The sequence below is a fragment of the Schistocerca serialis genome, chromosome 1 (genome assembly GCF_023864345.2).
Source record: "Schistocerca serialis cubense isolate TAMUIC-IGC-003099 chromosome 1, iqSchSeri2.2, whole genome shotgun sequence".
NCBI classification, from domain to species: Eukaryota; Metazoa; Arthropoda; class Insecta; order Orthoptera; family Acrididae; genus Schistocerca; species Schistocerca serialis.
The window spans coordinates 884,976,619-884,989,314 of record NC_064638.1 but is presented as its reverse complement, the minus strand read 5'-3'; the positions used below and the strand labels follow the sequence as shown (position 1 = coordinate 884,989,314).

The window sequence follows — 12,696 nt, the reverse complement described above, 5'->3', positions numbered from 1 at the left end:
CTCCCTGTACAACTTTGAAGACTATCTCCCCCACCAGCACATTTCTGTCCACTACTCTTCCAAGTCTCTGACACAATTAAAATGCTCTTAGAAAGTTTTTATTTCTGCCACCTGAAATTTGATTACCTCTCTGAATTTCTCCTTGGTTTCCTTCATAATGTGTTCCATGTACAGATTGAATGATGGTTGAGAAACTTCAATCTTACTTTCGCACAAGTTGTAGATAACATTTGCACCCTGTCTTTCATCCCTGCTATCTTCAGAATTTCAAAGGATGTATTCAACTTGACATTGTCAAAAGCGTTCTCTAAATCTACAGATGCTGTAAACAATAAATGTTGGTTTGCCGTCCTTCAACCTTGCTTCTAAGATAAGTTACAGGATCTCTCATGTGCTTGTATTTCTCTGGAACCCAAACTAATTTTTCCTTAGTTAACCTGCCAGTTTCTCCATTCTTCTGTAAATAATTTTCATCAGTATTTTCCAACCAGGACATTCATTTCCAGAATTATTAAGATGAACCTGTTTCTTTAATGTTCTGTAATTAAATAGGTGTGAGCATTCAGTTCAATTTAGTTGGGTTATCTCTAAGGTATTTGTCAATGAAATGAAGCTTTGCTGTATAGATGTGACATAAAGTTTATAAGAAATATTAAGATTTTGTTCACAGGTAGAATACACGGTATTAAAAAAAAGCTTTGATCTAGGTTCACAGCTGAGTGAATATTTTTCATTTTGATGTCTTCAACAAATAAAATGAGGAACATTATTAAATGGTTTTCTGTACTATGAACACATGATCTGCATGTGGAACTGCATCTAAACCTTCTGGGCATTAATACATAAAGAGGAATTGTAGTTGCATATGTAATGACATAGATAGCGAGGTTACTGTTTTGTGTATTACTTTGATGAGGGTTGTCTTCCCAGTGACAGGACTGAAGTTGCAGCAGGTGTGGAAAAGAAGACAACTGTCATCAAACTGTAGGTATTACTGTTCGTTGGTAGGTCTGGCATGTACTGAATCGTCAGAGAGACTAGGCAGCTGAAGATCCATTAATTACCTTATTTTCGTGTAGTATTAATATTCTCATCAATTTGGCTCACAGTGAGACTGAATTGCTGAAATGCTAGAAAAATCTGAGTTTTTTCACTCTGAGAATTCACATGGTTGCTTCCTAGTAATATAACTTTTTTAAAAAAGTTGACACTGATACGTGTGATGACTAAGTAGTTGTCGTTGCTCCTAAGGCTTATGGTTTGCCATCACTAGCTACAGACTACATGTTTCTCATCTAGTTTCATGTGGATATGACCTATGTACATGCTGATGATGTAGTGTTAGGAGTTTCAAAGTATCGATCATAAAACAAAGAGTATGTAAATGATGTTACTAGAGAAATATGTGGCACAGTCTTACTGTTGAAATAGGTGACCATCCATAGTAAATAACTCCAAATTATTGGCAATCACTTACTTCAAAATGTTGAACTTGTTTGTTTGCAAAATCCACATAATATATTTGCTTATGGCAGCAGTTTCCTCAAGGCCTTTCCTTACTTCCTAAATGACTCGATCCCAGATTCTGTTTGCTAATATACAGGGTGGACAAAAATTGTCACAATATTTAACCCTGGATAGCTGATGCCAGTAGAAAACAAAATTACTAATGTTGTGTAAGTTGACAACACACAATTTTTAAACTATGGAAACTTGGCACTGTGTGCTCCGATTGGCTGTGGGATTGCCCTGTTGCCAGATGCTCTAGACCAGGGGTTCCCAACAAAATTTTCTCGAGGACCCCCACTCGTCGAGCATGATTGGTGCTTTGTCATATCACAGGATCAAGTACCTAAAAAAGCCAAATTAAGAGTCTTTTTAAACGTTTTCTATGTGTCAGTTGGCTCTAGGAAGATGATAGATGCAGAAGTTAGCGTTTGCTAAAACTCTGCTCATGCAGGAAGTGGCAAAAAAAAAAATACTGTTATCATACAAAATATATTTAATATATCTAAAAACAAAGTTTCTCTTTAAATATGTCTGCTTGTGTCTGTATATGTGTGGATGGATATGTGTGTGTGTGTGTGTGTGTGTGTGTGTGTGTGTGTGCGCGCGCGCGACTGTATACCCGTCCTTTTTTTCCCCCTAAGGTAAGTCTTTCCACTCCCGGGATTGGAATGACTCCTTACCCTCTCCCTTAAAACCCACATCCTTTAGTCTTTCCCTCTCCTTCCCTCTTTCCTGATGAGGCAACAGTTTGTTGCGAAAGCTTGAATTTTGTGTGTATGTTTGTGTTTGTATGTCTATCGACCTGCCAGCGCTTTCGTTTGGTAAGTCACAGCATCTTTGTTTTTAGATATATTTTTCCCACGTGGAATGTTTCCCTCTATTATAAAAATATATTTAATATATCTTTTATTCTAATAGCATCTTGCGGACCCCTTTGCTCTAGACAACACACGTGCCCGTATCATGTCGGGGCACTGACAGGGTGAGGGACATTTGTATGTGTGAACTGACAACCATAGAGCTGCCCATCAACCAATGAATGGCAACAGGGCAATCCTGCAGCCAATTGGAGCATGTGGCGCAAAGTTTCTGTAGTTTAAAAATGGTGCGTTGTCGGCCTACACAACATTACTAATTTCGGTTCCTACTGGCATCAGCTATCTAGGGTTAAAATTTCATGACACAATTTTTCTCCACCCTGTATTTTCTATTCTGGTTCTTGTGTATCTGTCTTCTTGTGCCTAATAGGAAAGTTTTCCCTGACTTTTGGTTGTAGCGTGATTTGTTGAAAGAATTTTTATTGGAATGTATCCAAATGCAGAGGTATACATGCAAATGAGTTAACAAAGGAAAATACTTACTATCCGACAGCTGATATTTCGGTAGAAGTACATTTTATATTGAGACAGGAGAGATATAATGGAACAATGGTCTATGGTTTCAGGTTCACAGTGACTTTGTCGCAGCTGCAACTCGAGGGGCTATGGCTGTTATAGATGGCAACGTAATGGCCATCAATCCTGGTGAAGAAGCAAAAATGCAGATGTTTATATGGAACAATATATTCTTCTCACTTGGATTTGATGTCAGAGATCACTATAAGGAATTAGGAGGAGATGCTGCAGCCTTTGTTGCACCGGTAGGTCTGATGTTTGGTTAAAGTTGCCTTTTTCCATTCTTGGACAAGAAATTTGTCCAAATGTAATATTTAATAGGAATTTTTTTTACAAACTGTGAAAATAACAGTGATGGTTTGTAACACACAATTATATTTTACACCATTAATCTGAAAAATTGCATTGTAAGCCATGACTTTGTTTTCATAAACAATTTAGTGTACGCATTTATGACTGTGGTCTACATCTACATCTACATCATTACTCTGCAATTCACATTTAAGTGCTTGGCAGAGGGTTCATCGAACCAAAATCATACTATCTCTCTACCATTCCACTCCCGAACAGCACGCAGGAAAAACGAACACCTAAACCTTTCTGTTAGAGCTCTGATTTCTCTTATTTTATTTTGATGATCATTTCTACCTATGTAGGTTGGGCTCAACAAAATATTTTCGCATTCGGAAGAGGAAGTTGGTGACTGAAATTTCGTAAATAGATCTCGCCGCGACGAAAAAGTCTTTGCTTTAATGACTTCCATCCCAACTCGCGTGTCATATCTGCCTCTCTGTCTCCCCTATTACGAGATAATACAAAACGAGCTGCCCTATTTTTGCACCCTCTCGATGTCCTCCGTCAATCCCACCTGGTAAGGATCCCACACCGCGCAGCAATATTCTAACAGAGGACGAACGAGTGTAGTGTAAGCTGTCACTTTAGTGGACTTGTTGCATTTTCTAAGTGTCCTGCCAATGAAACGCAACCTTTGGCTCGCCTTCCCCACAATATTATCTATGTGGTCTTTCCAACTGAAGTTCTTCGTAATTTTAACACCCAGGTACTTAGATGAATTGACAGCCTTGAGAATTGTACTATATATCGAGTAATCGAATTCCAATGGATTTCTTTTGGAACTCTTGTGGATCACCTCACACTTTTCGTTATTTAGTGTCAACTGCCACCTGCCACACCATAAAGCAATCTTTTTCTAAATCGCTTTGCAACTGATATTGGTCTTCGGATGACCTTACCAGATGGTAATTTACAGCATCACCTGCGAACAACCTAAGAGAACTGCTCAGATTGTCACCCAGGTCATTTATATAGATCAGGAACAGCAGAGATCCCAGGATGCTTCCCTGGGGAACACCAGATATCACTTCAGTTTTACTCGACGATTTGCCGTCTATTGCTACAAACTGCGACCTTCCTGACAGGAAATCACGAATCCAGTCACACAACTGAGACGAAACCCCATAGGCCCGCAGCTTGATTAGAAGTCGCTTGTGAGGAGCGGTGTCAAAAGCATTCCAGAAATCCAGAAATACGGAATCCCCTGTCTATAGCGGCCTTTACTTTGTGCGAATAAAGAGCTAGCTGCGTTGCACAAGAACGATGTTTTCTGAAACCATGCTGATTGCGTATCAATAGATCATTCCCTTCGAGGTGATTCACCAAATTTCGAGACAATGTTTCGTTGTGGAACCTATTAAAGGCATCTCGCATTGAAGTCCGTGCCAAATTTTGCGCGTCTGTAAATTTTAGCCAATCTTTGGGATTTCGTGTTCTTCTGAACTTCGCATGCTTTTTCCGTTGCCTCTGCAACAGCGTTCGGACCTGTTTTGTGTACCATGGGGGATCAGTTCCATCTCTTACCAATTTATGAGTTATGAATCTCTCAATTGCTGTTGCTACTATATCTTTGAAAATGAGCCACATCTCGTCTACATTTGCATAGCCAGTTCGGAAGGAATGGAGATTGTCTCTTAGGAAGGCTTCTAGTGACACTTTATCCGCTTTTTTAAATAAAATTATTTTGCGTTTGTTCCTGGTGGATTTGGAAGAAATGGTATTGAGCCTTGCTACAACGACCTTGTGATCACTAATCCCTGTATCAGTCATGATGCTCTCTATTAGCTTTGGATTGTTTGTGGCAAAGAGGTCAAGTGTGTTTTCGCAACCATTTACAATTCGCGTGGGTTCGTGGACTAACTGCTCGAAATAATTTTCGGAGAAAGCATTTAGGACAATGTTGTGCTGTCTAATAATGTGATCTTTTTACTTTGTTGATGCATAGAAAGCATCTTTGATAACAAACTAAAATGGCAATTTTGACAAAATTGTTGATAAAATAATTTTTCTTCTACTTGTCATTAAAAAGGGGTACATACGTATTGCTATTGCGCTATGTTGTAGTATTAGAGCTGTTGCAGGTCCATGCTGCAGAAAGAGAGATATAGAGAAAGACTTTATTAAACAGATTATATAGATCATTTGAATACCATGAACAAAATATAAACTGTGTATCACTTTATATAAAGAAACATTTGATGTTTACTGTTTTCTTCAGTAGTTCAAAGGGACCCTAGACATTTTAAATAAGTCAGGTATAATTAATGTATTTTTAATGTGTAATGAAACATTTTTGTAGTGCGTGAATATGGTTATTGGTAGAATGTGCACAAATTCACTTGGCTTGCTCCTGTATAGACTGCAAGGTAGAGAGAATAGTAGTGGTGTGGTTTCCCTTATGAATGTGCCATTGCATGGTAAAAGAGGTGAAGGTCTGTTACACACGTTTTCTATAATGACTCATGAAATGATTCTATGGAACAAGAACTTTAACTTCACACGTTAACGATGTCTAAATACTGGAATCATTTATGTACTGACAGTGGCAAAATGTTTTGCAGTCTGGTGAAGTCATGAATGTATAAACCATTCAATTCAAAATTACTTAAATGCCAGTTAACAGGAGTGTTGGCATTATGACTTCAACAAATGCAACTGCTATAAAGCAGAGAGAGAGAGAGAGAGAGAGAGAGAGAGAGAGAGAGAGAGAGAGAGAGTGTGTGTGTGTGTGTGTGTGTGTGTGTGTGTGTGTGTGTGTGTGTGTGTGTGTTTCCAGGGGCTCCTCCCAAACCCCCAGATGGATTTCCAACTAAATTTGGCACAGAAACAACAGATCTCACAAGTATCAGCACTGTGGGTTTTATAATCTACTAGCTCCAATAGCACTGGAGATATGCACAAAACCGTATTTTTTCCAACCCTTCGCAAACAGACTGCCCTTCACAACAGGCAGGTTTTATGGGACCAGTATAATCTGCCATAGCAACCTACTTTGCAGGGCAGCCTACATGTCAGAGCCAAGAAATGGAGATGTAGACTGTCCTGCATGACAGGCGTTATCATAGTATTGACCTGCTTTGCATGGCAACCTGTGCGTCAGGAGCACATAAGTGATTTTCAAGCTCTTGATGTATAACCTGTTCAGCATGACAGGCATGTTGTGGGAGTAGTACTGGTCTGCTTTACTGAACGGTGTTGCAGGGGCTACACACACACACACACACACACACACACACACACACACACAGGGGGGTGGGGGGGTGGGGAAGGGGGGGGGAGTCAGATGAGGTCAGAGAGAGGGGATGGAGGAAATGGACAGAAGGGGGGATGAGGAGGAGAAGATGAATAGACAGAGAGATGGGGGGGGGGGGGAGGTGATAGATATGAGGTGGACACAGAGGGGGGGGGGGTCGCGGCAGGAAAGGGGATGTTGTTTTCAATTTATGTGTCAAATGCATATGTGGGCAAATATGTGGGGAAAAATGCTAGCAGGTAAATAAAGCTGAAAGGTATTTGTCAGTAGTAAAAACACTGTGATATATCACAAGCTCTGGTTGACCCAAAGTGATATGGTATCACTAGATTCAGTGTGTATATACCAATTCTGTCGCATTACAGTAGCCAACAATGTTGTTTACTACAAGTCTGACAATATAATATAAAGGGTATTGCATGAATGGTATGTGTCAGTCCCCTGACAACTGGTTTGTGAATATTATGTAAATATAAAATTCTCTTCTTCCTCTTCTTCTTCTTCTTCTTCTTCTTCCGTGTCTTTTCCTGGAGTAATGAGTCCTTAGGAAGTACTTCTAGTATGTACCCCCCCCCCCCCCCCCTTACTCTCTTTATTGTGTGTTTGGAATAGCTAGTAGTTGCTGCAATCCTGTCAAGTACTCCTTATAATGAGATCTTTTTATTTCTTCCTCTGCGTCTGATGACATTAATTTAATGGAATTTTATGTAATAACGTGTGCCCGAGTATGAACATCTATGTTGGGTGTACTCTATGGTGCCAGGCTAAGAAGTAAAGAGAGACCAATGAGAACATTCAAAGTGTTCAGGTCAGCAGGTGTCAGTCAACTGAGGGCACTTGCCCCTTTCAAACGAAGGTGGAATCTCCCAGCATTCTGTATGAAAGTGTGTTTGTGTACAGGGGCCAATTTACTTTGTGCAAGCTATACAAGGTTGTATCGGATTTATTAAAAATTACTGTAGAATTAAAAATCTAATTCCTGAATTTACAACTTTTCTTTCTCTACTTTTCGTAAGCTCTTAATCTAGAATATACAATATTTTAAAGAAAAAACGAGTGTCCCATTCCTGCCCATCAATCAGGAGTGAAACTGAGATTGCCACTCTGAATTTGATGTGTTATTTATAATCTCATATTAGCATATATTAATTTTCCTTAGCATCTATTCATTTCAGGAAATATGTTCAGTTGATAAAAAATTTACAATTACTTTTTAGCGAAATGACTTGCAAGGCGTCAGGGTCTACAGTGCTGTAGACCTTCCTGGCTTATACACGTTGGGAACAGTGGTGATTGACTATCGTGGCTACAGGGTGACAGCTCAGTCCATCATTCCAGGTATTCTGGAGCGTGAACAAGAGCAGTCGGTTGTATATGGCTCTATAGATTTTGGAAAGACAGTAATCTCTCATCCTAAATATCTTGAAATGGTAAGTATGACAAAAATTATATTTAAAAAACATGTTACATACTACAGTGGTTGCATTTTTATACATTTATTACTTTATGGCTGTTATATTACTGGTCCACATCACAAGCACTCTCTTAGAATTCATTGAATTACTATAACAATGGAAACTCCAGAAAGGAATATCAGATAAAAAATAAATAATGGAAATTTTAGTCTTGTCCCACCCTGGATAATCTACTATGAACGCCCATGCTCAGCACCCTTATTCGTGGGCTACAACCACGGTATATGAGGTCTGTTCAAAAAATTCCGGAACTTGGGCCACAAAATTTTTCTTTGTCTACCTTTTACTTATTTTGCATGGTCTCCTTCAGAATTCTGTCCTCCACAATTGATACATCACTTCGACGCTGTTTTCCCTTCTGTAAGCAGTTTCGGTATGCCACTTGCTGGATCCCGCAAAGTACAATCTGCAGCTCTTCTTTTATCTCGTCTGTCATTACAAATCTTTGTCCTTTCAACGGGGTTGTCAATATTGAAAATAAAATAAAGTCTGCAGAGGCCAGGTCTGTAGGATGAGGCAGTGCAATGACTTCATTTTTTGTGCAGTAGTCACACACCAACAGGGATGGATGTGCGGCTGTATTATCGTGTTAAAAGAGCCATGAATTCTCTCACCACATTTCACGCCATTTCCCTCTCACATTTTCTCACAGGCATCACAACATGTCCCGATAGTACCATCAATTAACAGCTTGCGCCCCCTCCCCCTCCCCCCCTGCGGCACAAAGCTTTCGCATCCTGCAACTACCCTCCCGACCCGATACAAAAGCAAATAACCAGAGCCACTTCCTCATCCCCCCCCCCCCAAACCCAGAACCTCCTACAGAAGAACCCCGAAAGTGCCCCACTTGTACAGGATACTTTCCGGGACTGGATCAGACTCTGAATGTGGCTCTCCAGCAGGGATAAGCCTTTCTCAAATCCTGCTCTGAAATGAGATCCATCCTTCATGAAATCCTCCACACTCCGCCAAGAGTGTCTTTCCACCGTCCACCTAACCTTCGTAACCTCTTGTTTCATCCCTATGAAATTCCCAAACCAATTTCCCTACCCTCTGGCTCCTACCCTTGTAAACGCCCCCGGTGTACAACCTGTCCCATGCACCCTCCCACCACCAACACCACCACCACCACCTACTCCAGTCCTGTAACCCGAAAGGTGTACACGATCAAAGGCAGAGCCACGTGTGAAAGCACCCACGTGATTTACCAACTGACCTGTCTACACTGTTAAGCTTTCTATGTGGGAATGACCAGCAACAAACTGTCCATTCGCGTGAACGGACACAGGCAGACAGTGTTTGTTGGTAATGAGAATCACCCTGTGGCTAAACATGCCTTGGTGCACGGCCAGCACATCTTGGCACATTGTTACACCGTCCAGGTTATCTGGATACTTCCCACTGACACCAACCTATCAGAACTCCGGAGATGGGAACTTGCCCTTCAATATATCCTCTCTTCCCGTTACCCACCAGGCCTCAATCTCCGCTAATTTCAAGTTGCTGCCGCTCATACCTCACCTGTCATTCAATAACATCTTTGCCTCTGCACTTCCGCCTCGACTGACATCTCTGCCCAAACTCTTTGCCAATAGAGGGAAACATTCCACGTGGGAAAAAATATATATATAAAAACAAAGATGAGGTGACTTACCGAACGAAAGCGCTGGCAGGTCGATAGACACACAAACATACACACAAAATTCAAGCTTTCGCAACAAACTGTTGCCTCATCAGGAAAGAGGGAAGGAGAGGCAACAGTTTGTTGCGAAAGCTTGAATTTTGTGTGTATGTTTGTGTTTGTTTGTGTGTCTGTCGACCTGCCAGCACTTTCATTTGGTAAGTCACATCATCTTTGTTTTTAGATATATTTTTCCTACGTCGAATGTTTCCCTCTATACACAAATATTCCGCACGTCCAGGGCCTCGCTGCGATGGAGCATTTCCTTTCACGCCGATCACCTGCCACCCTACCTAAAACCTCTTTCCTCATCACCTTAGCCAGCTTCATCCTGACCCACAACTTCTTCACTTTTGAAGGCCAGACGTACCAACAATTAAAGGGAACAGCCATGGGTACCAGGATGGCCCCCTTGTACACCAACCTATTCATGGGTCGCTTAGAGGAAGCCTTCTTGGTTACCCAGGCCTGCCAACCCAAAGTTTGGTACAGATTTATTGATGACATCTTCATGATCTGGACTCACAGTGAAGAAGAACTCCAGAATTTCCTCTCCAACCTCAACTCCTTTGGTTCCATCAGATTCACCTGGTCCTACTCCAAATCCCATGCCACTTTCCTTGATGTTGACCTCCACCTGTCCAATGGCCAGCTTCACACGTCCGTCCACATCAAACCCACCAACAAGCAACAGTATCTCCATTATGACAGCTGCCACCCATTCCACATCAAACGGTCCCTTCCCTACAGCCTAGGTCTTCGTGGCAAACGAATCTGCTCCAGTCCGGAATCCCTGAACCATTACACCAACAACCTGACAACAGCTTTCGCATCCCGAAACTACCCTCCCGACCTGGTACAGAAGCAAATAACCAGAGCCACTTCCTCATCCCCTCAAACCCAGAATCCCCCACAGAAGAACCACAAAAGTGCCCCACTTGTGACAGGATACTTTCCGGGACTGGACCAGACTCTGAATGTGGCTCTCCAGCAGGGATACAACTTCCTCAAATCCTGCCCTGAAATGAGATCCATCCTTCATGAAATCCTCCCCACTCCACCAAGAGTGTCTTTCCACCATCCACCTAACCTTCGTAACCTGTTAGTTCATCCCTATGAAATCCCCAAACCACCTACCCTACCCTCTGGCTCCTATCCTTGTAACCGCCCCCGGTGTAAAACCTGTCCCATGCACCCTCCCACCACCACCTCCTCCAGTCCTGTAACCCGTAAGGTGTACACGATCAAAGGCAGAGCCACATGTGAAAGCACCCACGTGATTTACCAACTGACCTGCCTACACTGTGATGCATTCTATGTGGGAATGACCAGCAACAAACTGTCCATTCGCATGAATGGACACAGGCAGACAGTGTTTGTTGGTAATGAGGATCACCCTGTGGCTAAACATGCCTTGGTGCACGGCTAGCACATCTTGGCACAGTGTTACGCCGTCCGGGTTATCTGGATACTTCCCACCAACACCAACCTATCCGAACTCTGGAGATGGGAACTTGCTCTTCAATATATCCTCTCTTCCCGTTACCCACCAGGCCTCAATCTCCGCTAGTTTCAAGTTGCCGCCACTCATACCTCACCTGTCATTCAACATCATCTTTGCCTCTGCACTTCCGCCTCGACTGACATCTCTGCCCAAACTCTTTGTCTTTAAATATGTCTGCTTGTGTCTGTATATGTGTGTGTGTGTGTGTGTGTGTGTGTGTGTGTGTGTGTGTGTGTGCGCGCGAGTGTATACCCGTCCTTTTTTCCCCCTAAGGTAAGTCTTTCCGCTCTCGGGATTGGAATGACTCCTTACCCTCTCCCTTAAAACCCACTTCCTTTTGTCTTTTTGTCTTTCCCTCTCCTTCCCTCTTTCCCGATGAGGCAACAGTTTGTTGCGAAAGCTTGAATTTTGTGTGTATGTATGTGTCTGTTTGTGTTTCTATCGACCTGCCAGCGCTTTCGTATGGTAAGTCACATCATCTTTGTTTTAAAAAAAAAATGTAATATATATATATATATATATATATATATATATATATATATATATATATATATATATATATATATATATATTTTGTGTGTGTGTGTGTGTACCTGTCCCTTTCTCCCCCAAGGTAAGTCTTTCCGCTCCCGGGATTAGAATGACTCCATATCCTCTCCCTTAAAACCCACATCCTTTCGTCTATCCCTCTCCTTCCCTCTTTCCTGATGAAGCAACTGTGGGTTGCGAAAGCTTGAAATTTGTGTGTGTGTTTTTGTGTTTTTTGTCTCTATCAATGTACCAACGCTTTCGTCTGGTAAGTTACAGAATCTTTGTCTTTAGATATATTTTTGTTTATTTGGTCACAAAAGAATCTCATAGCTAAGAGCTGAGTGTACATAGTAATTGTATCTCACCACAAGGCTCTGGTTTTTCCACACTAATGATAGTACCTTCACCAGCATAACACACAGATGACATTCTCTTTGCCAGTATCTTCATGTTTTCATTCGATGTCAACTGATGATAAATATTCAGCTCTAAAAATATTGCTACACAGTATGTGGACTTCTGTTCATGTTTAATGTGACAAGAGTAACTTTTCTACTGTAAGCTGAAGTATATGTAATTTGTTTTCTTTATGTTCAATATTAATTTATTACATACTGCCCACACATAATTCAGGATTTCATTTGCTATCTCTTTAAGAATTCTGCTGTTTCATAAGTGACTCCATACTGCAGTGATTGAGAAAGAGAATTTTTTCTTCATGTCTTATATTTTCTTGAGAGTTACAGATATATATTAAGAAAATAACTGCTTTTCATGTAATACCCTGAGAAATTTCTTTCAACAAAAAAATTTAGCATAATCTGAAGTGTGTGCTCTCCCTACATTTTGCACTAGATTTTTCTAGGTATGATTTCAACCAATCATTAGCTATTCATTTTATATATAGTACATCTGATTTGTTTACTGGTATTTTGTGGCCAACAGTGTCATTCGGACTATTATTAAACCCTTCTTTACTATCATATAAACAACTT

At 41.1% G+C, this 12,696-nt stretch overlaps 1 protein-coding gene and 1 long non-coding RNA gene across 3 annotated transcripts in view; one reads left to right on the top strand and one right to left on the bottom strand.

Moving 5' to 3' along the window:
* Positions 1 to 12,696, bottom strand: part of LOC126411109 (uncharacterized) — a 132,453-nt gene that overhangs the window by 22,104 nt on the left and 97,653 nt on the right. The gene's annotated exons all lie outside the window — the stretch shown is intronic.
* Positions 1 to 12,696, top strand: part of LOC126411093 (clustered mitochondria protein homolog) — a 369,115-nt gene that overhangs the window by 278,461 nt on the left and 77,958 nt on the right. The window contains exons 8-9 of the mRNA XM_050081339.1: positions 2,954 to 3,148; positions 7,728 to 7,940. Coding sequence (XP_049937296.1) covers positions 2,954 to 3,148; positions 7,728 to 7,940 — 408 coding nt within the window. The remainder of the gene's footprint in view (positions 1 to 2,953; positions 3,149 to 7,727; positions 7,941 to 12,696) is intronic.